General features: G+C 39.3%; 1 protein-coding gene across 1 annotated transcript in view; it reads right to left on the reverse strand.

Moving 5' to 3' along the window:
• LOC109625363 (uncharacterized) overlaps nt 1-26,603 on the reverse strand; it is a 103,125-nt gene that overhangs the window by 19,130 nt on the left and 57,392 nt on the right. The window contains exons 10-12 of the mRNA XM_069522553.1: nt 23,052-23,110; nt 21,964-22,028; nt 4,347-4,496 (exon numbers count right to left, since the gene is read on the reverse strand). Coding sequence (XP_069378654.1) covers nt 4,347-4,496; nt 21,964-22,028; nt 23,052-23,110 — 274 coding nt within the window. The remainder of the gene's footprint in view (nt 1-4,346; nt 4,497-21,963; nt 22,029-23,051; nt 23,111-26,603) is intronic.

Genomic DNA, 26,603 nt, shown 5'->3' on the forward strand with positions numbered 1-26,603 from the left:
GACCATGCAGGGTAAAAGTGAAAGTGCCCTATAACTTAAAAGGGCCTTGTAACGATATAGGAAAGATCTGAGGTCGCACAGACATGAACATTAAGAACAAAGCATTGTTCTTGTACTTTAATGTAGTTTCCATTAGCATAGTGCAGTATTATGATGAAAAATAATATTTGTTATGATGTTTACTTCAAAAATACACTTGAACAAGCAACATAGAGGCTTTTATCAATGTTTCTGTCTTCAAGCTGATGACTTTGACAAAGCCATTATGGACCATCCCCCTTAAATTCAATTAAGAAGGCTGCTAACACGTTGGACTGAAATAACAATTGTGGCCTCCTCGCTGCTGTGGATTCCAGTTCTGAACAGGAATTTTTCTAACTTAACCAGTGACTCTACATAAATAACTCATTCTCAGAAGCTTGGGACTATAGAGAACAAGTTAGCTAGTGATGCTACTGTTTGCAGCTGACATCATACAGACAAAAATACATTGTTATCTATGCTTTACACTTGTGTTCTTGTATTTATTGCTTTGGAGAAGCCAACACAAATACATGAGATTTAAACTCAGTATCACATGAAATGCTTCAGTGTGTGGAGAAATCCAGTTGTGCTCAGTCAGTTAAGGTGAGTGACATGAAGGAGAAGAGCAATAAAAGTAAAATAATTTAATTTCAGCTTTTTATAGAAATAGGAATGTGAATTGTCTGTTAAGTAACCTGTTGCTGTAGTGTGATGACAGGTGGCTGTCCTGAGGCTATGTGCCAACACACTGTTTGACCTCTGAGAAGAGTTGTTTTGTTCCACATATCTGGAGACTGTGCAAAGTCCCAAGCTGCTACATCTGACACCTGTATTCATCTGAGTGACCTAAATAAGACTGTGGATGGCTCGTCCTCATCCATTCTGATGACCAAGGATAAGGTTGCAGTTCTCAGACACTGACAGCGTGGTGGTGTTTTTTCATGGTCTAACCTTGAAAGTACGAGAAATCCTATGTGTACTCTGCCGTTTAAAGTACTTTTATTATAAATTCAGATTTCGATGTATTTTTCTGTAGGCTGACTGACCTTTTTCATAAAAATATGCAGATACAGGAAAATATGATAATAAAGCCCTTTGGCAGAGGAAACATGAATATCAACAATTGATTTTTAAATGGTCCACTTTATTTATTGTACTTTCTGTTAAGCATGAAAAAGAGAGAAACTTAGTGAAAAGGAGATGCAGAAAAAAATACGATCTGAGTCCAACTATAACCTGTTGTTCTTTTTTCTTAGTATACTTAACATTACTGACACATTTCGATACCAGTTTTCCCTCCACTCTTATAAAGTATCTTTCTGATCATCTTGAAAGTGATAATAATATATGAAACCTTTCTGTCTTTTTTTGGTTTATATATTAACATATTCATAAAAGTGAGAGGAGTTATTGCGGCAAATTTCCTGTGTGTAAGAAGTGTTTCCTTTTATCTGCCTGAGCCTTGATCCACTTATCGTTCTAGATTCATATTTTGCCATGACTGAAAAAAGACGCATTACTTTGAAGAGAAAGATCATTCCAGGCCACATTTAAAATATAGTTATACTGCCACACAGTGAAATAAAGATTGTGCAACTTTTACTTTGAATACTCATATATTTTTTTGTCAGTTATTGAATATAACTTTTCAGTTTGCACTAACTACATGGATGACAAAGAAAATCAAGATCCTAATCTCAGTGTTGGGTAAAAACTCCCAAAGCACGAGTTGCCAAGAAATGTTCAGAGGTCGGCATTTAGAAATGGAAGTGCTGACAGAACACCAACATTTGCAAATAATGTATAACATATTTTATATTTCTAGCTTTATAATGAAACCCAAAAAATCTGAATCAAACTTTGCCTTAGGACCACAAAGATCAGAGCACACACAGAGAGAATGAGACATCATTACTCCACCACATCTTCCTACACTTAAATAAATACAATTTTAATATTGACATATAACATTATCAACCATCCTTTTTAAAGTTTAAGGATTATCTACAAATCCTACAGCTGGATGTACATAATCAGTATTCCAATTGGAGGGGGTCTCAGACTTTTGGACCCCACTGTATTTTATAACTGGCTTCGATGTTGGCCTTGACTTGTTTTCTAACTCATTTTGTATGGATGTCAGCTTCACTAACTCACGTAGCAAACATGGCCTGACCCTAACAAGGCCCCAAGTGATTCCATCTTTAAATTACACAAACTCTACTGTCAACCATGAAAGCATAACAGATAGAGTGTCTACTATCATTCCTATTTATATTTAGAAAACAAAGTATCATTCCAAATGAAATTATAACATTGTTTTCTATTTTGTCTTGTTTCTCTAGTTCTGCATCATTGAGCAAATGTAGCTCCATACATGACTTCCAAAAGATCCATTAATGACATTTAATTGCCAAATGAATTAAACATTCCAGTTCCCTCAAGTTTAAGTAATTTAATGTTGCCAGGTGTATAATGCTGAAACTGTTCAACATGAAGCAATTCAAATATATCAAACGTCTTTAAATTACACTCAATTATGTAATATGAATCACTGTCCTCGAGAAGAGACCAACACAAACAGACACAACTTCTTCACACTCTTTCTTTCAGGACACCTCATCATGCCCTAATGAGTTTTTCATCTTAACCCTTTGTTACTTACTACAAATAACTCTACTATTAATGCTACAAGATCACCAGCGGTTTCAAAGAGATGTGTTGGACATATAAGGCATTCTGGGTCGTACATTTTCAGAAGTCTTAGGTTAGAGAAGACGTGTTAGATGAAGACAGTCTTTTCCCTCGTCATCTGTATGAATTGATAATTGAGACCTGTGCACTGGACGGAGTCTGGACTCGGCAACGGTTGAAAAAAATCATTCGTTTTTTTTTCACCCCTGCAATTTTTGCATCGCTACCTTTACCTTCATATGAGCAGTAACACTCTCAGAGAACCCCAAGAGTTTATCTAGCTGCAGCATGTATAAAAGCAAACTGCTGTTTATCACCCAAGGGACAGAAGACACGAGGCCAGTGGAGAGACTGGAGAATGTCCTGTCCCCACTTTTGTTTGTGTTACTACCCCCTTCACCTTAACATGGCTTTAAAAGCACATCACTGCTCTAAAAGACTCAACAGATGAGGAGAACTAGGCTAGAGGATTGGGATTTGAAGCAGTATAACAGCCATGTGCTCCAGAAGTGTTTTTTTTAAAGAGGTTCATGAAAACAAAGATTTCCACTAGGGGGCAATGTTGTTCTATGAAAGTCGCAGCTCTGAGTGGGAGAGGAGAGCACCTGTCACGGAGGTTGTCGTAGCCATGTGGGTCATAGACTCTGCTTTTTAAAGAGATGAACGGGGAACTGTGATGAGTAGGGGGGGTAGAGAATAACATAGAAATAAAAATTCATGCCAAGCAATCAGAATGAAAAACGGTTGTTCTGCAAATCACTGGAATGAAAGAAGATTTAATGGAAAGGGACAGTCTGAGCCAGGGAGCCATTACAATTCAAGGATGCTTTGACACAATTACAGATACGGTCCAGAGTTGTTAATTGTGCACATTCACACACTTCTCTGCTGATGTATCATCACTGTCACCTTTGGGCACCAGCTTAATGACACACTGTACAGTTCTGATGAAGAAAAGCTGCCTTTTGAACACGACCAGTTCAGGGTGAACCCTGCATCCCCCCCAAATGTCACCTGGGATTTGGCTCCAGCCCCCAAACCCACCCTCAAAGCACAAATGATAATAGATGGATGGACATGGTTGGATAGATGGATGATGAATGGACGATTCATAAAGGGAAAAACTCTATGAATTTTGTAATCATATGACGAGCAATTGTACTATATATATATATATATATAATTCTGTGTAATCTGCCGCAAGGAGAGCCCGATTGGTACTAAACAGTGGGCTATGTTATTAAAATTAGAATTTTAGGTGAAACGTTGCTGTGCTTTGTGCAGAACTATAGTGAGGTTTCAGCATTCAAGCATTTTTTTTGTACAATTATGTGATTGTGCCTTAAATTGATTTTCACACACAGTTGCCTGCTGTCCTCTAGAAAGAAAACTGTACAAACTTCTATTTAAATTAATTAAATACATCAACAATCAAAATATCTATTGGGATATTGGAATGAAAATTGACCACTGCAGGGCAAAGTAAAGAATACAACTGTCCATGCAAATGCTCTGTCTTGATGTCTGAGAATATGTTAATAATTTATTGGAGGCTTGTGGCTAAAAGACTTTTGGTTATGATGAAAGACATAAAACAGGAGAGGAAGGCATACGGTGTAAATACTCACTCTTCTAGTGAGATGTTGGAGTACAACAGAGGGGGGGCTGAGGCACGTTGTCCAGGTGGGCTGCTGGAGTCGAGATGGGTACTCGTCTCAACTGCCGTCCGCATCTCTGGTAACGATGTCTGGGGAACAATTTCCAGCACTGCCCAGCACCTGAAACACACAAACACACACCCAGGTAAATGTCTCACACGTCTCTGAAACCAGTATGTGGCCTACACATTTTCAATACACTTGGACCTGACAGTTACAAGGTAAATTCCTTTATAAATCAAGTAATGAATGTAAAGATGTACAATAACTTATTGTGTAAAAGGCTGAAAGAGAGAGTATCCTTGGGCAAGATACTGAAGCCTAAATTGCCTCATAGACAAAAGAGTGCTGCCCATAGATGCACTGCATGTGTGAGTGGCAATAAACTGTACTGGAGACCACTTTCACTGGTCATCAAGACTAGAAAAGTGCTATTTAATACAGACCATTAATACCACTGTAATACTTTGTGAAAAAACAACTTTTTTCTTAAACAATAATGTCGTTTTCTGTACAATGAGGAATCCTCAAATGTGTATTAGTTACATACTTGATTAAGCACAAATTCCTGCCTATAGGTCTTATAGCATCTTCATTTTCTGGTATTGCATTCTACACACAACTTGATAAAGCAAAGTTTTTCACAAAACTACTGTCTGATCCAATCCCAATGAACAGAGGGGCAGCTAGCATTTTATGACCACCAAACACAATAGGCTATAGCGTTAATGGCTGTTCTGTGCCAACATGAAGATAGAGTAACATGAGCCAACAGAGAACAGCACGAGCAAAGCTATGTACTAGCACACATGGAATTTAAGCAACTTTCCTCAATTGGAGGAAGCAGGATTAAAAAAAGGTACGTTTCTCAGGAAAAGACCAAAAACAAGCTTAATTTTCTTACAGGGAGATGTTGCGAGACAGGGCCATTTGTCACAAAGATACAACATGGCCTCTAATCTGAGGTAACACACACACAGACACACACACAGACGCACACACTTGCTTAGTCACCACTGGCACCAGGCTGCATTAATCAACATTTTTATATGAACAATGGATCAAATAAATGTGCAATGTGAACAAGCCACAGAGAATTATCACCCAACTCTGCTGTTCCTCTCAGCCCTTGAGAGTGTTTTAGCATTTTCAGTTCACTGTCTTTGTTTTATGGCACAAAACTTTACAGTCGTGATTCAGTCCCACTGCTCTCTGCAACCTTGTTCCAAAATCTCCAATGCACCAAACAGGACAAATAACAAATTTAGCAACTTGCTGGGAGACATATTAGAGCATTTAGTGGCTAAAAATCCAGGCATTTCCCTCGGGAGTGTATGTAAAGATGGACAATGCATCTTCACTTCCCCCCACTACCCAGAAATGAAGTCAAAATATCCCGGGTATGCTGCCGTCTTGCGCTGATGACATGATTTGGAGCCAGAGTCTGTTTGTTCCATGTCCCATGCACTAACACGGAGGTGGCAGGGTTTATGACTTTTACTGCAGCCCCCCACCAAGAGGCAAACAAGATGCTTTGGCCTCACTATGGGGAGCTCTTCCTCCATCTCTATACACAGTCTATGGTGGAGACCGAAGAATAATGCTGCTCTGCTTTCAAGATGAGGAAACAGGCTATGGCTAACCAACATGTTACTCATACCAATAGCAGAGCAGCCTCACAATTACCCAGCTGATTTTAAGGGCTAATCATAATTATATTGATTGTGGGACAGCATTGGCATAAAGTCACACACATTGTGAACTACACTATCAACCACACCATGGTAATATGGGCTCCCTTTATGTACATGGAGATTGTGGTTTGAAGAGACTAATCTCAGTGAAATACTGAGTAAGGTTTACAGCAGGAGAGGCTACAATATATGTTTTTGCAGATTTGATTTTCACAAAGGAGCACTGTGAGACTTTGCAAGAGGTTATGGCAGTTTTTCAAATCTGGTTTTTCTTTTTTACTACTACTTTCTTACTTTCAGGCCTCACAGGGACACCGCCATTAATTAATGACACACTTATCAGCAAGGCCAATTGTCACTGAAATTATGCATTACCTTAGTTTTGGTAGAACAATGAATCACACCATATACTGAATATGGTTTCATATTAACATAACCTGTCTGCAGCTGTTAACACTGTATTCACCCAACAGCAGGGAATCGCTGCACGTGTCCAACACCACAGCCTCCTCCTGCTCTAGTTTTCCTTTGCCTGTTTGACTTTGCCATCCAATCTCAGTGCTGTGTGTCTGCTGGGTTCAGCACTGAGTAGCCCTTGAGGTTTATTGTGCTCCCTGCAGAATTCTTTAGGGAATAATTTCAAGGGCAAAGCTTGTTTATAAAAAAGAAATGTAGCTGTGTATGTTCATTGGGTTGTTTTTATGCTGGATAAAATTTTATTTTTTTAATCTCTAATGTAAATTGTATTAATTCCTTTAATGGTTTTAATATTTAATGGAAACACATGTCATCTTGTGTTAAAGTTTGTTATCATTTACAACATATCCTAAAAATCGGTTATTATGCTTTATAATAAATGCCCATATGAAATAAATTGTTTTTTCATTATTTAGTTAGTTTAGGTAAGAAAAAGAAAAGCCAAAAATATGAACAATAACAAATCAAAACAAATCAATTTTACATAACCTTAAGTTTACTTTACTATTACTACTACTATGAAATGTCTCATTTCCATGCTTATATAGAATCCTTCTTATTTATTCCTTTTCAACATCTTTTCACTGTCACTTTTATGTGTACAGCTTGTCTTTGTTGATGGAGTGCATGCAATGCTCAAAAGGAATTTTACATGACCATCTTCTACTTATGTGGAAATGTGTCTACATGATTCATCTGAAATGTTAAATTTCCTTTGCCCTTTTTGTTGTCTATTGACTATCTCTGATGTGCACTACAACTTTGGCCATGATGATTCATGTCAATCCGCAAAGCTGCTTCAAATAATATGGCATAATAACGGAGCTTAGCATGTTTACCATGCAACTCTGGGGATATCTGTCAAATTGCTCTAATTTCCTCATTAGCCCAAGTCAACTTTTTGACAAACCTTTCAATCAGATATTGATGAAAACACTTTCTTCCCCAGCAGCTGAGACTTTGAACAGTTTGTGTTTTAATTGGCCGGAAATTTCACTTTAAAATAGTGAGCTGTTCAGGAAAATGGATTATTACTCCTATTGCTGAGCTAAATGTTGAAGATAAAACAACCTTAGGTAATTTGCCATGTCCTGTTTGTTAAATTAAAATGTCTGTTTGCTGTTTGTGCCAGTGATATTTTTAGCTTTTTGAACTTATCCAGTGTTAAGAATATGATCAAACTGTAATCTGAATGTGTTAAATGTGCAGTATGTAACTGGTATCATCATTTTATCACATGAACTATAGTTATCTGCACCATGGAGGTTGTGTCTTTATCAGCTGTTGTTTGTTTGTCACCAAGATAACATAAAAACTACAGAATGGATTTCCATGAACCTTTGAGTAGGAGTGGGGCATGACCCAAGAAATAACCCATTTCATTTTGAAGCAGATCTGGAGAAATGGGCAGGTTTTTTTCTTTAACATGGCGAGATAGAACCTGCCTTTAACCTGCCACAGCACACTGTAAAGATAGATTCATGACTCAGATCCAGTGAACATTCAAGAGATGAGCAGTGGAAGACCACAGATGAGTTTGTGCTACCTTAAAACTCAACATATCTCGAATTATCTGCCATAACAACATTTAGATACTCTGTATTGAAATATCTGGACATTAACATTGAGACAGTTCAGACTCCTCACTCTTTGGATTGAGACATCCTCCTCATGTCTAGATCGTTAAAGGAACTTTTATCATCCACATTTACAAATCTCAATGTCTCATGATCCTTTACCTATGTTCTCCTTATCATGAGATTTCTTTTAAAACTCCTTCACCACGATTTCAATAGACTGCATGGTTGGATTGTTGGATTCAAGGTCAAAGGATAAAAAGTGGTAAGCATTTTCCCTAAAAATTAAATTGAGTCCATCTGCTAAGGATTGCAACTCCACATCAACTAGTAAATGCACTTTATTGTGAGCTGTTATAGTTTAGACAAATTCTGTTTGCAAGATTTTTGTTAAAATCTCATCTAGATTCACATGGTGCCACATACCTGATGACAGATTATAATAATTTTGGATCTAATCTGAAGATGCTCACACTGGATTAACCCACACTTCGACAATAATCATAGTCAGTCAACTACTGCTGTGCTATTATTAGCAGCTCAGATATTTGCTTATGAGAGAGGATCATGGTGATTCAGCGTTCTCATCCGAGCACCGCTCTGCAGGGATTCCCTTTGGATTGAAGGTGTTTAGGTCTGGTGGAGTCAGCCTGATAATCCTTTAGGGTGCAGCTCATCTTTGAAGGTTTTCTAAAAACAAAAACCCACTGGGAAACAGAGTATGAATCACAAGTTCTTTGTTTGAAACCAAAGGCCATAAAGTCAGGCTGCAGTAGAGGGAAAGGAATTCACAGACAAGTAAATTCTCTCCCCTCTCTGCGGCATTGGCTGTTGGTCTCTTTGAATCGGCAGAGCAGAGTGCAGCTCTGAGAGATTTATCCATTCATTTGTTGTGGCCACGCTCGAATGCACCCGACAACACACCATTTCTATTTTATTCTACTAGTCTTTCACTCTGCTGGGTGGCTCAGCAGAATTATGTCCCCAACGATAATTATCAATCAAAATTATGGTCTGAAAAATGGAGGCAGCGGAAACTGCTTACCAGGACGTCAAGCATGAACAGGACCCCAAAAAGAAGTAGTGTGATAAGAGAACAAGAGAGAAGGAGAGGGGAGAGAATGCAAGGGGAGAGAGAGGATTTGCATCTGTGCTGCATAAGTCATGACCATTTCAGTCAACTTGTGGTAACAAACTTTGCAAGACTTCTAGTAGTTTGAAGAACAAATTGTTTCAATTCAAATGCATTGCATTCCCAAATATTTTTGACAAACAAAAAAGGAGCAGGTGAGAGATGTGTGGCAGAGAGGAAACAGTCCGTCTTTCTGATGAATGATTGAATGCTTTAGTTTTGTTATTAAATGTGTTTTAAATAGGCTCTACATTTTTATAATCTAAAAATATCATATACCTATACATTTGCATATTGATGTCTACAGAATGAAATAGCTCTAGATCTGTGTGATATGATTATATCATGTAATGATAAAATTCTCTATTGTTTCATATTAAGCTTTTGCGTATTTTGTTGAGCTACAAATCACCCTTGGCAAATATGGCAACATTTATTTTTGTCATTTTGATGAGTTCTTATACGGGACAGGTGCAGACAGGAAATTTGCATGAAGACAACTCAACATCCATGGAGGGGAATAAATGTTCCACAGAACGCGGTGATTCCAAACAGAAGATAGACTCTGAACAGCTAAGGTACATAGAGGGCTAATTCTGTCAAATACAGATTTTCTTCACTATTTCTGGAGGTCTTCAGCGAGAGTCACAGAGCACAGCAAAACAATGGACAAGACCATGAAAAAAACTGGGCACAGATATTTGTTTAAATACTCCACCACTTATTTTTCTTTCTCCTCCTCATCAATGTTTTATTCATAGACAGAGGTCACACTTAGGCTCAATCCCATTTCACCCCTTAGCACTAACCCTTCCCCACGTAGGGGTAGGCTGTCCCAATACCTGTTGGTTGGTGGGGGGGGGGGGTAGTGCCAAGCGTTAGGGCTGAATACCACTTGAAACGAAGATTTTTCCTGCCTGTCGCTTCAGAATCTCAGCTATTAACCATGTGATCGTTGTGCCTCCTTGTTCGGCGGGGCCAGTCAATCCAAATGAGTATGGGCCCTCAGAGGAAGTCTGCTTTATTCACAAAACTCAGGCTCAGTCAGTCAAGATACATTCTGAGTCTGAATCAGACGGCCATCATCTGTGCCATATCTACTGAAAACGTCGTCCGGTCGGTCCGTGCACTGCTTCATGGAAGAGCAACACGCCGAGATCTGCTGAAGCTTTCATCATATCCCCTCTGCTCTAATGAAATCTGCACTTAACATTATGCATGCAAGAATTCTATCTCCACAAAATAACACCATCTCCGCTACATGTACTGTAATCAACACTGTCATGACGCTACCTGGTGACGTCACTCCCACAGGATTATGGGAGCCGTATACCCAGCTCCAGCCATGGGTTCGAGGCTTCTACCTCCTGAGCAACAACCCCTGGATACTGCTGGAATCAAATTCTAGCAGGCAATCTGTTTTGTTATTCTTGAAACACTAAAATATATGAACATTTTTTAATGTAGATAATACACAAAAATAATTAACAAATCACTTTGACAGGCCATGATGTCTGCTCAATAAACCATGGTTGGATTTCAGGGAATTTCTTGTAGTTCGATGATTCTATTTTCAAAGCTAACCTTGGCAGGGTTCAGCATCACATCGGGTCTGTAGACCACGTTTACACGCAACACAGGGAGAGCTTCAACATATATTTTCTGATAGGGCAGCTCAATCAATTGAAAAAAGATGCCATGTAAGGATGGGCGATAAAACAATATCAACAATGTCAATGATATTCAATCATCACCAATAACAGCAATCACTGCAGCATAAATTATTATATATTATATATAAATTATTATATTGCAAAGGTGCAATGCATATATATAAATGGCAAGTTGCCATTGTAGGAATACATGTTTGCAGTTTTGCACTGTTTTGTGGTAAACTGCTAAAATAAAATTAAGGGAACACTTAATCGTCACAGTTTAACACCAAGTCAGTTAAACTTCAGGTTTATCAATGTGTCCATTTAGGAAGAACAAGTGATTGAGAATCAATCTCACCTGCTTTAGTGCAAAGTAAAGTGACAACAGGTGCAGTGGAGGCAAAAGCAAGACAACCTCCAAACAGGGAACGGTTTTACATCAGCTGCTCTCTCTTTATCCTTCCTGACTGTTTCTTCTTTAGTTTTGTGTTCAGCTAGTGTCCTTGTGACTACTTGTAGCATGAGGTGGAACCTGCAGCCCGATCAGGTTGCACAGGTAGTCCAGCTCCACCATATGTGCGGTAGCAAGAAGGTTTTTTTTTTTGTCCCAGCACAGTCTCAAGAGCATGGAGGAGATACCAGGAGACCACCCGTTACACAAGGAGAGCTGCACAGGGCCATAGAAGAGCATTAACCAGCAGCAGGACCAGTATCTGCTCCTTTGTGTGAGGAGGAACAGGAGGAGCACTGCCAGAGCCCTACAACATGACCTCAAGCAGTTTACTGGAGGAACAGACTCCATGAGGGTGGCATGAGGGCCTGACGTCCTTTAGTGGGACCTGTGCTCACATATCCTTCAAAGGGTCCCACAGACCTCCATGTCATAGCCAACGGCAACCTGACTGCAGTGATGTACCCCAAAAAAAATCCTCAGAGCGATTGTCAAACCTTAAGCTGACCTTCCTCCTGGTGCCCGGCCTCATGTGGCCAGAGTCTGTAGGCAGTTCCCTGGATGATGAAGGCATTGATGCCATTGACTGGCCCTCATGTTCCCTTGACCTAAATTCAATTGAGCACCTATGGGATGTTATGTATTGAGGAATCAGACGCTGCAAAGTACCGCCGCAGACTGTCGAGGAACTCACTGATGCCCTGATTCAGGTCTGGGAGGGGATCCCCCGGGACACCATCCACAGATTCATCCGGAGCATGCCCAGACGCTGTCAGGAGTGCATACAGGCACACAGAAGTCATACACACTACTGAGTCACATTATGAGTTGCCGTGATGAAATTCACACAATGGGTTGATGATTTTGGTTTCCATTGACGTTATTTTGCTTTCAACAAATTATAGAATGTACATAAGTAGAGATTTCCAACTTGAATAGTGGTAGTGATTTCAGAGTTTCACATTTTATACAGATCTAATTTTGATTCCATTTGAAATGATTTCAGTTCTCTGTTATAAAACAATCCTGCTCTATATGAAAGGTTTCCTCTGATAACTGATTTGTTGCTATATAAATGAAATTCACTTGATATGACAGTGTTTCTGTTGCACAATCTCTAAACTGGATAATATGATCCAGTCCAAAGCATGACAGGTTGAGATTTACAGTGAAGGGTGACCGAAAACAATACAGAACTTCCCACAATCACTCGTACTAAGTTAAATAGAATGTAAACACAGTGGCAATGGGGATTATAATTTAAAGCACAATGGGGCTAATGAAAGAGCATTTTATTTGTGTCCTGAAATGTTCTTAAAGTTTGTGAAGCTGGATTCACCAGATTCTAAAACAAAACTGACAAAATAGCTGTTATGGGACTAATTTCATCTGTTAATGATGAGGCCTGTGTCCAGAGAGATTTGACAAATAACATTATCACCACACTCTTATTGCCATGGAGGGCTGCCAGTTTCACTGCATATAATCCCCAGACCATTGTTACAGCTACAGCCTCATAAGTTTGGCACAACCTAGTGACGCAGTGGGCCATCAGACCCAGAAACCACACAAAGTAACACGCAAAGCGACATCGAGAAAACACAAAAGATCCCTGTGCAAACCAGGTGCTACGGGAGAACAAAGACAGCAAGATAGCAACCTGATAGTAACCTGAGAGGAGACACATCCACACAACAGGCAGAACATTTCCACAACTCAAACCACTAGAGCCCGAAAAGGTACAGCGCACAACAAGAGTAGTTAACTACATCACCAAACCCACACATACTAACAACAGCACCTCTCCAGCTTCCCCTAAATACCCTCTACCTAATCATGCTCATTATGCTCCACAGAGAGAAGAAAGAGGGAGGAAAAGGAGGAGAGAAAAGGTGGAGCACGTAGAGTAAGTAGAATATCACAGTGAAAAGGAACCAAAATACATACATTTTACAACCACTTGTTCAATCATTAATATGAGCAATATGTATGTGCAGTGTGAATCGCTTTGTATGACTGTTTATATGTATATATGTGTAATTTATATACATACTATGGCTGATTACATCCTGATTGACTATGATACGCTTGTCTAGCATTGCAATAGTTTTATCAATAGACAAACATGAAGAGCTTTATCATATTTGCACAGTATATCCCTTTGAAGAAAAGAAGTGTTGAAAAGATTGTTCTACTGACTGGTTCAATCAAACCCAAGAAAAGTCAAACATAGAGAGTTTTGCTAGAGGAAAGTCTAACCAAAGCTCCTAAAGAACTAAAAAGTAAAAACATGTTGAAGATTTTTGCAATCTTTGTGTTGAGCGCAGGGTTCTGTGTGCTGCAAGTAAGGGAAGTCTGTTTACACCGCAGTGAAATAACTCGGAAATGTTATCATGAATCGATAAATGGAGCTCCCCAGTGACAAAAAACCTGCCATTATAGGGCATTGCTTTTCCACGCAACACTGCTCTCAGAATCTGGTGTGTAGGTTGGACACAAAGCAAAAGAATGCAGCCTGAAGCTCATAAATCTCAGAGAAGTATCCCAGAGGAGAGAGACTTATTGTGTGGAGCTGCTGTAAGTTGTTTTGCCAGAAGCTGATCAGTAAAGTACACCAAAGGTCAGATATAACTAATTGGGCATAGCTCAGTAAAAATTTGTCATGGGTGCACACAGCTCATGCAGCAGTGGAACAGGTCTTTGATTTTCATTTTATACTTTGGTAAAAACTCTATGAGAGACTGCATGGTATGAAGTTGGCAGAGTTTTCTGTGGATCAAGAGGTTTATCTTGGTCTCATTTTTTTTTTTTTTACATCACAACAACCCGGCCTTTTAACAGGGGTGTGTAGACTTTTTATATCCACTGTATGCACAACAGCAATATCAGCTACACCCACTAATGCCTGATACTCATGCTAACCAACGTGCCAACACCTGCACAGAGAGGGTACACTCACATCTCCAGATGACCATATCATGAGCAGCCCGCTGGTGTGGTGGGCACACAACAAGAAGGAGTTCCCCCAAAAGCTACATGGCTATCCCAGACATCGTAACTTTTTTTTTTTCCTGGCCGTAAACACTATTACCCTGCAGCGATCAAGCCTACACTCAGCTCACGTGAATGCTCTTCTCTTCCTCAACGCTGCGAGCCTAGATAGAAAGATGAGAATTCTAAATGTAGAGGACATTAATGTGGGCGAGAAACCGAGGCGGACATTAACCTTTGCCACACAGTGGAATAAAATTTACCTCCACGGTCAGTCTTTATGGACTATGGAAGACGTTTGCATGAGCAATTAATAAAAAAAAAAGAGCTGCCATAGACGTAGAGGATGCCAACAAAAATTCGAGAGATTTGGGTTTGGTCCAGACCCAATTGTCCACACATTCTCCAGAGTTCATGTCTGAAAACAGCTTGAAGGAGGTAAGCTATAATAATTCAATACACTTTTTGTCAAAAAACAGGAGGGGGGGGGAGTTCGCTAATCCTCTTTCCTCTAGTTTTTTTTTTTAAAAGTGAAAACATCACAGGTTACATCTTAAACATTCAAACGTGATAATTATTTAGACGAGGTGTCCTCAGACAATGGTCAATGCTGCTATTGTTTAGAATGTAGCAGTGTAAATGTTATTTTCAAAGTAACATTTCAAATGCCGAGTGCTTAAGCACGTGCACATGCAGAATCACGTGACATTGGCGTGAGGAGAGATGGCTGTCACTGTGAGGATTTTGTGTCAAAATGACAAAAGCATCTATTTGGTATTATTTCAGTTTTGACCAGAATAAAGAGAGTGAATTTGAAATCTGCCAAGTTGAACTAAACTTTATGGATTTTTGGATAGTCTACCAATATTCATTTTGTTGCTGAATTACAGAGCTCGGTTTTAAAAGGTTGTGAATTTGGGTCTGACTATTGTGTGGATTGTTAACGGACATCTGAAATGCTAAGATGTTTTGCATGAAAAAATAACCCCAGTTCAAACTTATATAAAAGCCACATACGTGAACAATGCCAAAGAAAATTCGGTTTTATTTCATGAAAAACACTGATTATAAAATCTTCATTGCAGATCATTTTAACTTCACTCGGCACCAAAGACTGTTTATAAAAAAGTGCTGCAAACAAAGAATAAAAAGTGACACTGCACTAGTCTTAAAATATCAGAAAATTCCCCAAGTTTCATTTACAACTGAAATGAATTTGGATAACTCACTTGATATATGTATATATGTATTATATATGAGTAATTAAAGAAAAAATAGACATTTTAACATGAAAACCCAATCTCCCTTAAGTTTAAATATAAAATATAGATCGCAGTTTTAGTTTAGACACTGGGGAGTTATGCATACTATGACACTGTTTTTACAAACAAGGGAAAAGAAAAGTTATTTTGCTGAAAAGAAGAAATGAGATCCAGAGTCAGTAATAGTGATTACACTGTGACCTTTGATAACATGTTCATGTAATACTGGCAGGAGGACTGTTATTTACTGACAGAATACTGAAAAGCATTCACTTAAATCTTGCATCTCCCAAAAAATTCCACTCGAGGCAGATTCTAAACAGCAAAAATAATAATGTTTAACATGGATAGATGGACAAAGAAAGTAGTATTTTTAATGAAAAATGTAGGCATGGGTATTTTTAAGATTCTAAAAATGCCTCTATCAGGAGTTTCTTCAAGAAAAATGATTGCCATGCACTTTAAGAATTGAAGGTGGTGTGATAAAAATGAGTCTATTTGGCGATTGGACCCCTCAAGGTTGAAACAGGTGTGGCTTCATGGCAAAGAAAACCCCTCATCCCGGGGACTAGACAGGTGGTGGTTGATACAACCTAGAAAATGTTGAGGATGTGGTGAGATGAGTGGACTCAGCTGGGCTTGACCAAAGCATTGCATAATGGAAACTGGAGGAGACTGGAAAAGAGGAAGATCACAGCTAATCACTGAAATGACAGCTGACAGTGACTGAGAGGAGAACATATTTAAAGTTTGACAAGAAAGACATGGTTGGTTGATTGAGATCATGTCAAAAATCTGTTTGGATTACTGTAATCAGCCAACAGTTAGCTGAGTATAAGAGGCAGGGATGGTGAAAGAATTGTGAATGAATGAGACATCTAAGTCCATAAAACATGGCAGCCTCCGTAGAGAGGGTCCCCTCAATGTAAATATAAAGTATTTGAATATAAAGGGCCTTTTCTGGGGCAAAGAAAACTACAATTCATACAATTTAGATGAAACGAACTAGTGAAAACATCATGAGGATTATTCTACATTAAATTTCTGCCAATAGTTCCCTTTCACCTTAATCTTAAACACTGGACCTTTAATAAGAAGGTACTTGACATAATAATAACACTCACAATAAGAGAGGTTATAGGTATTGGAGTAAATTCCGAAATCCAAAGTAGGGTATTAAAATGAAAACAATTCAGACATTTAAAATAGAATAAAAGGAAAGTTGACAGTAAAATTAGTAGACAAGTAAATTAAACTAAAGGGGCCCTCAAAAAGTGCAAAGCTCTGTCAAGGCCAACACGCTATATTTCCAGAAAGAAATGACTGAAAGTGGTGACCAAAGTTGTTCGACTGCGCAAGTTCAGGGATTTTAAACCCTCGTAGACCACTGAACATTACTGGAACCTGAATTTGAAAATACCTGCAAAAAAATGCCAAATGAAGTTATCAGTACACTCAGCAATTGAAAACGCCCTTGAAAAAGAGAGAGACTTAAAATGATTTGTCTTGTTGAGAATGGAGTCTGACAGATGTGCCCAACATCCAGAATAAGACACCTCCATCAAGTAAGCCAGAAGAAGATGGAGGATGGAACACATTGTCCTTTGTACTCACACCTAGAGGTGAAGCCTACCCCTAGACTCAACCTTATCACTACTTCTGTCCACTGTGTGCTTTAGGACCCATAAGGTCACCAGGCCAATAAAACCCTGGTCCCTTCTCTCTCTTCCAACTCCTCCAAGAGGAGAAGTGTATCCGTCTCCTTTTGCCAGAAAAACATCTCTATCCAAGTTTTTCTGATGCAGGCCTGTCAGAAGCAGACAGCAACAATGATCCATAAAAGGAAGCAATGGGAGAGCCTGCCTAAGGACTAGAAATTCAGCACAATGACACAAGGTCTTGCCAGCGGACTCAAATCCAAACAGGGGCAATGCAAATGGTTATCACAGGGCTGCAAAGCAAAAACAGGACAACAAAGGAGCATTCCCCAATCTGCAACACGTTCCATCAAGAACTCCTGCACAGCAAAGATTATATTATTCAACACTGGAGTCACAAAGTTTCCCAACCTGGCCCATTCAAGTTCCCGGCTAGGAAAGCAGCACACTAAAGTCAATTTCAGACATGATCTGGGGCGGAGGTGGGGGCCAGGATGCCATCACTTCTCTGGAAGAAGCATATGAAAAATGGCAGAGGCAAACATCCCTAAGAAGCAACAAAGAGGACGACCCGGGTGAAAAGTGTAGGAACACTACAATAAAACCTTCAACCAAGATCTTTAGCTCCAGAATATGCAGCACTGATCTTGCATGGCACAGGAGCAGAACATCACTTCGGGAGCACCTGAAGAGAAAACATGTTGAGGAATGGGTGAAAGGGACTCAAAGGCCATTTCACCCCTTGGCCTTACCCCTTCATTTTGCGCTTTCACGTGTAGGGGTAGGCTGTCCCAATATATGTTGGGACAGGGGGGCAGGGCTAAGGAGTAGGGCTTTATAGCCTTGCAAACTGAGATTTTTCTCTCTTCAAACCTAGGGATACCCAGAATGCCTTGTAAATCACCGGCAGACCAGGAGAGAGACCCACAAATGTAGTATTTTCTCCATTCATAAGGATTTAAAAATTACGACAATGACTGTAATATCTAAGTTTAATATTGTTTCTATGTATTATGGTCCTTTTTTGACAACCTGCCTTAAAAAAAAAAGATCGTGCTAGTGTTAGAATGCATGATAATCCTGTATTTTCATATAATTTTATGTCACACCCCCTCTTTGAAGACACATGATGCACACGACTTAAACAGCGTATAGAAGCGTGTTACTGAACTTAACTGCTCCTCTAATAACAATGAATCCTGTTAGGGTTGCATACAGACCACTGCCTGTGTGCTTTTGATTCATATGTGAAATAATGAAGAGTATCCAGGCTTTTCAATTAGAAATGTCATTGATTCACCTGCATTAACATGGATTGTTGGATTATTTGGACATTATAGGTTTGTCACTTAACTTCAAGAAATAGCATTGGTTTATTTAAAATCTCAACAATGTTATAACGACGACATCCCCGCCAAACTTTTGGTCTTGTTTATTTACATCGAGGACTACTGATGATGTAACGGCTTCTTGAAGGGCTGTCCCTTTAAGAAGCCGTTACATCACCATAACACTACCCCTTATTCCGTTTCAAGGGTCAAGATAACCATCAAAAAGAAGGGGTAGTGGTAGGGCCCAGGGGTGAAATGGGATTGGGCCAGACTGTGTAAATTTATAAAGGCTTACACTTGGGATATGTCAGTTATTGTTTGTAAAAACTATTTGCAAAGTTGCCATGTCTTCCCCGGCTCAACGAACAAAAAAGAGAGAGAGAAGGCAGCAATGGCTGAGTGACCTATAGGCTGAATGAATGGAACAAGCACCAATAGTGATCTCAAAGCAGTGAAAGAGAGATGGGAATGTTTCACAGCAGTTCCGTTCTAAACACTAGAACAATACTGATAGAAGTGGCATTGCCAGGTTTTGTGTAAATGGAGACATGAATTCAGCCCAATGGAGCTTGTCTACTGACCATCCAATGAGTCTGTGCTGTGAGTGACAGCCACACCTCTAGTGCACACAGCTCTCTGTAACAGAGAGGCACATTCAAAAGGCAAAGCTGTTTCCTCAGGAACTATGACTGGTCAGAAGTAAACTGTAGAAATCTGATAGTGGAATAATCGAACAGCAAGTTATACATTGAGTTCACATTAGCATGCTGAAGATATCGTTCACATGGCAAAAAAATGTGTATCAGCGACTTTCACCTTGGGCCTTTGACCACTTAAGTCTAATCAGTTCATCAAGTGAATGAAATTTGAAGAAATTCCCTCAAGGCCTTAATCTCCTTGTGTAAATATTATGAATAATGTAAATATTCCAAGAAAAAAAGTAAATTGATATGAATTAATTGAACAAAATAATGTCTTCATCATTATGACTTGCTCTAATATAGGTACAGGATTAATGGCTCCGATCAGTTACTACAGTAGTAATGTGAAGGGGGTTGGTTTTGTCTCAACAGATTCTTAGGAGAAATGCAGAACCTTCCATTAGAAACCAGACTTGATGTCTAATAAAGGTTTTAAATGTATCATAGAGATGATTTATTATTTCTACTGACATTCAGCATTCAATATATAGTAGAGATATTTTTTGTAGTGAAGACGATGGGAAGAGTTATTTTAAATAGACATTTCTTGTCTGGGTCAGGACAGGGAACATGAAATTCACTTCAGTCAGGAACACTATGTCATGATTTACCCATTTGTTGCAAATGGGGACACAGTTATGATTGGCGCTGAAGGTCCCATTCCTTGGAAACTTGTGCAGAACCCCCTTTTGGGTGTAGCAGGCAATATGCTTTATTTAAGGATGAATATCGTTTACCACGACCGTGTTTGGACTTGGTGCTAAAAAGATGGAGGCAAGTTGCTGGCAGTGGCATCTCAGTGAGGATGAGGCCGTATTTAAAGGGACCGCTTTGGTGAGAGAATGAGCTGTGATTGGTGGATAGCTGACGAGCACCCATAAACCTATCAGTAGCTGACAGCTGAGCACATGGCTCCGTGTCCTGCATGAACACAACGCGATGCTTCATGAGTCAGATACAGGTGAAGATGATGCAAGTTCTCTATCACTGATGATCTGTTACAGCAGATTTCTTTAAAAGAAATAGGTGGTTTTCGTGTAGTCCTGCCACCAAACAAACTAGGATGTCATTCAGCGGAGCAAATACCCTTAAAAATGTCAAAATATGCCCCATCTCACAATGTAAAAGAAAGTGATATGAAAAGTCCCTGGATCCGCCCCCTGATCTGTACAGGCACCAAAGTGTAATGGGTTCTTTTCTGACATATACAACATCCTTCCACCAAGTTTTGTGATAATCCGTCCAGTAGTTTTTGCATAATCCTGCTAACAGACAGACAGAAAAATAAAAATGCTGATGAAAACATCACCTTCCTGGCGGAGGTAACTAGATACCATATAAGCTGCTTGGTAAATGGTGGGAGGTTTTATTTGATGCGAACCCCTTAATTAAAACTGAATTTTCTTCAAGCCCAAGCTGAGAAAACGGCTGAAGACACTTGAGTAATTCTCTCAGACATGACAAAGCTTCCCACAGCCATAAAGAACAATATAGAACTGCTTTCATGGCTGAGTGGAACTTTACGATTAGTAAATTGACTCAGACATGTAAAATCAGTGGAGTGCTTCACTGGTTTCTTCTCTCTCATGAAACTCACTCTCTTTCTCACAACTTCTCTCTCTCTCTCTCTCTCTCTCTCACACACAAACACACACACACACACACACACACACACACACACATCCAGCAATATGTTTAGTTTTCTGACTCAAAGGACATGTGTGGAGCGATAGCACAAACACATGTGAAGTACAAACAAAACAACAGCCTGAGTTGTGAGTCATCCTCACTGTGGCTGAAAGTAAAGTTTAAATGCTGCAGTCTGATTCCAGGCCTGTTTCTATCTTGAGAGCAGGAAAAAAGCACATTAAATGTTCCCTCTGCATGCACCTGTCTGACACGGTTCAGCTGAAATTTGGCTTTCATGAGATGGTGCGTGTTCTGTGCTCTCTGGTGATGTGGACTCCTCTGTGGAGGATTGTAATGCCTCCTTTCACTGTGGGCTGGATTTCCTACACCGTACAGGCTGCTGAGGTTACCGCCCAGTCTCCTGGAAGCTTTGCTGGAGGTCTCAGAGGGTCCTGTCTCTTTGGCAGGAAGTTCGATGATATTCTAGCAGCGTGGACACGAGCGATCAACAGAACACGACTTTAAAAATACTGAATGAAAAAAACATTCCACATCTGGATTAAATGGCACTTTGTAAAGCCTAGTACTTTTCATACTTCCTTGGCATGACAACGCTTCAGCCCTCTTCCCAGCCATGCGTTTCCAAATCGGTTCACCAGAAAAACAGCGGGTTGTTCTGCAGCTTGTTCCGCTTCTATAATCCCTGACCCTCAGCATGTAGAGAGGTTATAGGAGTCATTCACAGAAATAACTAAGTGTCCTGTGCTGCTCTCCCCGGGGAGACAATACACCAGATGCTCTCCGGGGCAAATCGGTCTCCGCCATGATAAGAGAGATGATTCAGAGAAGCCGGCAAATGTTACTTAGTATAAAATACTGTTTTCTTTGTGTTTGCACATCTGCAGTACACTCTAGGTTTTCTTAGTCACATGACCTTTTCACCTGTAAAGGTGTTTAAGGTTATAAATATGTATTGATGATGTTTATTAATAAAGTATAAAAGAGCAGGAGAGAGAAGAATGTGCTCACCAGAGGATGTTGAGTATAGTGCAGGTTGTCAGGCCGCCGAGAACTGCTCGTCGAAACCACAGGATCTGGACACAGAAAATAGTCACTCATAACATACATCATAAATGTGATCATAGCATGCCAATACAAAACTAGTGACCATTAAGAAGTGATAATAGTAAATTATCTGCCATAATCTGCAAGCTCTAGTTTCACAACCAGTTATTTTGTGTGCAAATGAACATTGTTGAGAAAAATTCTTTCACACAGAAAGACTGTGTTTCCGTGTTTTGATCCACACCCCCTGGTGCACCTGACTGTCTCAGTATGTTTTATGCAAAAATATCTGTGTACTATGCAAAATACTGCTCTTCAAAGCCACCTCAGAGACAATGATCTGCCAGGGATGATGATACCACTTTTTGTTTTTGCTGCATCTCTGTATCCCAGTCAGATGTAGGTGGTTATTTCTTTGAAGCAAAGTGTTGTTCTCACAATGACATTGAGAAAAATATAGTTTCCATAAATCAAAAAACTCACAACAGAGCATGTAGAGTCGATACACAGTTCTTTATTTCTCAAAATATGAATTCAAAAATGAATAAACTAGTGGAATTGGTGAGTAAACTCTCACACGTTCTGGTATTCAATCATAGCATGTATTTTTAATATATTAAAAAAAAACTAATAAAAAGAGATGACGTAGGAAAGCATCAGTGTCTGTATAGAATACGTACAATCTCAGCCCTGAAGCAAATTACCATGAATTGGTTAAAACTATCAAGATTGAAAATGAAAGCAGTGAAGCAGGAATTTTTTAGGCACATGAGCCTAAAACTATATTAACTAGTCGCCTAGGAAAGCGCAGTATCCTAACCAGTAGCACTTCTGACCTGAGTGATTAAGTCCAAACCAACCAGCAGGCAGGGTTAGAACAGTGACAATCAGCCAATGGAAACCATAACAGACCAACTGTAGCATGTGGTCAGTACTGCTGGTCTGTTAGTTGCATAAGTACACTTTCTCAGTGTACTTATTCTGACAAATAACAACGCAGCGCCTGAGCCACTGCTGAATTCAGCACAGAGTGTAGAGGAACACAAATTTACCTGTGTCTTGTTGTGCGAGATCTGTGAGAAAAGCAAAGGCATCACGTTTACAATCCCCCCTGTTGAGACAAAAAACGGAACAGCAGGTAAATCTCACTAGGCTGTGTGATATTTGTTATTGTCTCTTTACTGTACAGAGACAAAGCATTATGAGAAATGTGTTTTTGCAATCTTCACTCATCTGCTCCATCTGCACCACTTGAACACAACAACCTTTTCGAGGCATCTTAGTATAGCTGGAAAATAAATAGAATCCACTGACTTAAATTTATATAAACTACAGTTTCAAATGTCTCAGTTTTCTGATTCCCATCATCATTTTACATATGCTCATTAACCTGAAGCGACTAACTACTGAGGGACAACACTGAAGCTTCAGTACAGTAGGAGACCTTGACGTCGGCATCAAGAACTAAATCTGTTAGTGATCCAAGTGCTGGGACTGATGGACATGGTGTGTGTGCAGTCAGGACATGTCCCTATCCACTGTTCATAGTTTAACAGTGGAAAAAAAAGTTGCTGCACTGAGAGCAGGGCTCAGGAGGATGAATTTGGTGAAAGTCACTGTGGGGTACTTGCATGAGGGTGAGGGGAGTGGTCAGTTGGTTGCAAAAGGCAACTTCACAACCAGATGCCACTGAATCCTACACATGGAACCTTTCATTAATTAGTGGTTTGTATTGGAAATAACATGCAATGAACTGCAGTCATGTTTGAAACTGATGCAGTTGTCATTTTCCTGTCCAGTGCCCATGTTGTTACATTATCATTGCTGTTTGTCTGTCTGTTAAGATCAGATAGACTTTATTCATCCCACACTGGGGACATTTGGACATTACAGCAGCAGAAGAGCAATAAGATAAAAAAATAATATATTATTTGCACATGGGAAGTGGAAATATACATTGGATGTAACAATTCAAAATGTATTGCACAACACATCTGAATATAGTAGGTAGATTCAGGTTACTGTCTGTGTTTGGGCAAAGTGAGCAGTTTTAAAGTGACTGTGACAAACATTGCATGTTAGCAAGATTACACCAAAACTACTGAACCAGTTTTATTGAAACTTGGTGGAAGTGATGTACAGTATATGGGCCAAGAAATAACCCTCTCACATTTCATTTTAGATTCGATCCAGGATTTTTACCCACTTTCTTTAACAGTGTATTAACATTTTTGTGAACTTCTCAAGTAATAATGCAGAGATCCTGCTGGTCCTTGACAGAGGTATTTGCTCCATTCTAGTTTGGAAAAAATGCAGTTGCACCTATGGTCTGTGGACTGCTATTTAGAGGCAAAGGAAAGCTGTTCTGCTTTTCAACGACAGAAACCTGGTCTGAAGTCAATGTTGCAATATTTAGTTATTTTTTAAAGATAGTTACATGCGTCTACATGGGTGTGTGCTCAACAAACATTCAATCACAAAACTGTTTCCTCGGCAGAGAAAATCTTCTGGATTTTAGAGAGAACGGGAAATGGCATTCAGGGGATTTACTGCATTTTACAACTAAAACACACTATAGATCGATTAAGAGACTAAGTACAACTTATGAACCAGCTGGAGCAGCAACCTTTTTTTCTTTCTAAAAGTTCAACCCTAACATATCAAATTGAGAATCAAAGACATCTACAAGCCTGCTTTGTAGAACAGATCCAAAGTTGAACTAAAGTTTGAAGATTTTGAATTAGATATATTTTGCAGAAACTGCATAGTTCATAATAATTCATATCTAATAGATATCACCTAGTTTAGAAACTATACAGCAAACAAAAGTCGCTGTGGTTTGGTCCCTTCATGTTGTTTGAGAAACTTTTAAATCCTGACCAGAGCACAATGCAGAGGTAAACAAAATCCTGTTTATCAATTTTAAGAAAATGATTTAATGTTGTTCTATATAATGTTCCACACAACTCGCAATGACAAACTGCAAAGCGGCTGTCATCGTTGGCAGTTTGCATGTTTGAATGGCTCACAGAAGTAATGAAAGCTCGAGGAGGCACAGCCAGAGGTGTCACTGAAATGCTAATGAAACGAAGGGATCACCCGTTATACTGTCACAGCTGATGTGCTGCAGCGACTTCAGGAAATCAAATCAATCAGTCAATCAGTCTTCATTTGTGTAACACTTTTCATACAAAATTGTAACACAATGTGCTTTACATAATAACACCCCCCCAGCGTCTAAACCTCTTGAATGTGACTCACATTGCAATAAAAATTAAATCGGGTAAGATAAAAAAATAGTAGAATAATGAGGTGGGATGATTTTTTTACCAAGAAGCAAATCAGATTAAATTGTATGAACAAAGACATAAAATCAATTTAAATTCAGACTAAAGAGGGAGGTTTTATAAAAACTGTCCGACCAGAAGACCTGAGCTTTTTAGAAGGTTCACAGAGCAAAAGCAAGTCTGATTTATAGATAAGAACATTAAGGGCTTTACAAACCAGTAAAGAGATCTTGATATCTACTCTGAAGCAGACAGGTAGCCTGAGCAGAGACTTTAAAATTGTAATGCTTTCTCTCTTTTTGGTCTTAGTCAGCACATGTGAAGCTGAGTACTGAAGCAGTTGAAGGTGAAATATATTTTTTCTTAGGGAGACGAGAAAGCCAAGCATTACAATAGTCCATCCTGCAGGTAATAAAAATGCTTAGTCAGAAACGGTCGCACTCCGGCAATGTTCTTCAGAAGATATAACACATTCTAAGTTTGAGGTACTTTGAAGTATCTGCTGGTGGCTTGGGTGAAAAACTTTTGAATGCATTTTTGATATTTTCTTTTTACTAAGCCCTAATGTAGGCCTGTGGCGCTAAACAGATAAGACAATGAAAGTTACGATAAAAATGTATTCTGTTTCTTATGCAAGTAAATGTATAACCTGTCAATTGTAGGGATTCCAAGTAATGTACATTTGAAATGAAAGTGATTAAAAGGGTATTTTTGTGAAGATTTAATATCGCAATGGGAAGATGTGAGAAGAGGAATGATGGACACAGCATAAAGAGAGGAGAACCTTGAGTAAAGTATATTATAAGATTCATTATTCATTATCATTAACGTTATAAAAATGTCATTATTCATATTATTATGATTATCAGAGTCCTTCTAGTGTCTCTAGCCCAATTTGCAATTTGAAACTCTCTAACTCTAACTCTCAGTTATGAACAGTGTGTTGAAGACAATATTCAAGTGCGTGAGAGGACACAGATTATGTTTGTGAAACCATTCACTGGAATCATTTGGAAGCATGTTACAATCTTCAGCCTGTGTGACAATCATGAAGTGAAAAGGGGATTAAGTGACCATCCCCACTGGGCAAATGCCTTTGGATAGAAAAAGAGGTTTTGTCTAAGCATACTGGAGTTAAATAAAGTGGAGAATAGCCTCTGTGGTGCGTTAGTACCACGTGAATCCACAACACTTCAGGATACTGGACTGACTTATCCTCATCACCTGATCACTGTGGGCTGAGGTTTTTTGTGAAGTCGTCTCTCAGGCTCATGTTAGTGCTGCACTGAGCTCTATTAGCTAATGTCAGTCTTGGGG

Source organism: Paralichthys olivaceus, chromosome 3 (genome assembly GCF_024713975.1).
Source record: "Paralichthys olivaceus isolate ysfri-2021 chromosome 3, ASM2471397v2, whole genome shotgun sequence".
NCBI classification, from domain to species: domain Eukaryota; kingdom Metazoa; phylum Chordata; class Actinopteri; order Pleuronectiformes; family Paralichthyidae; genus Paralichthys; species Paralichthys olivaceus.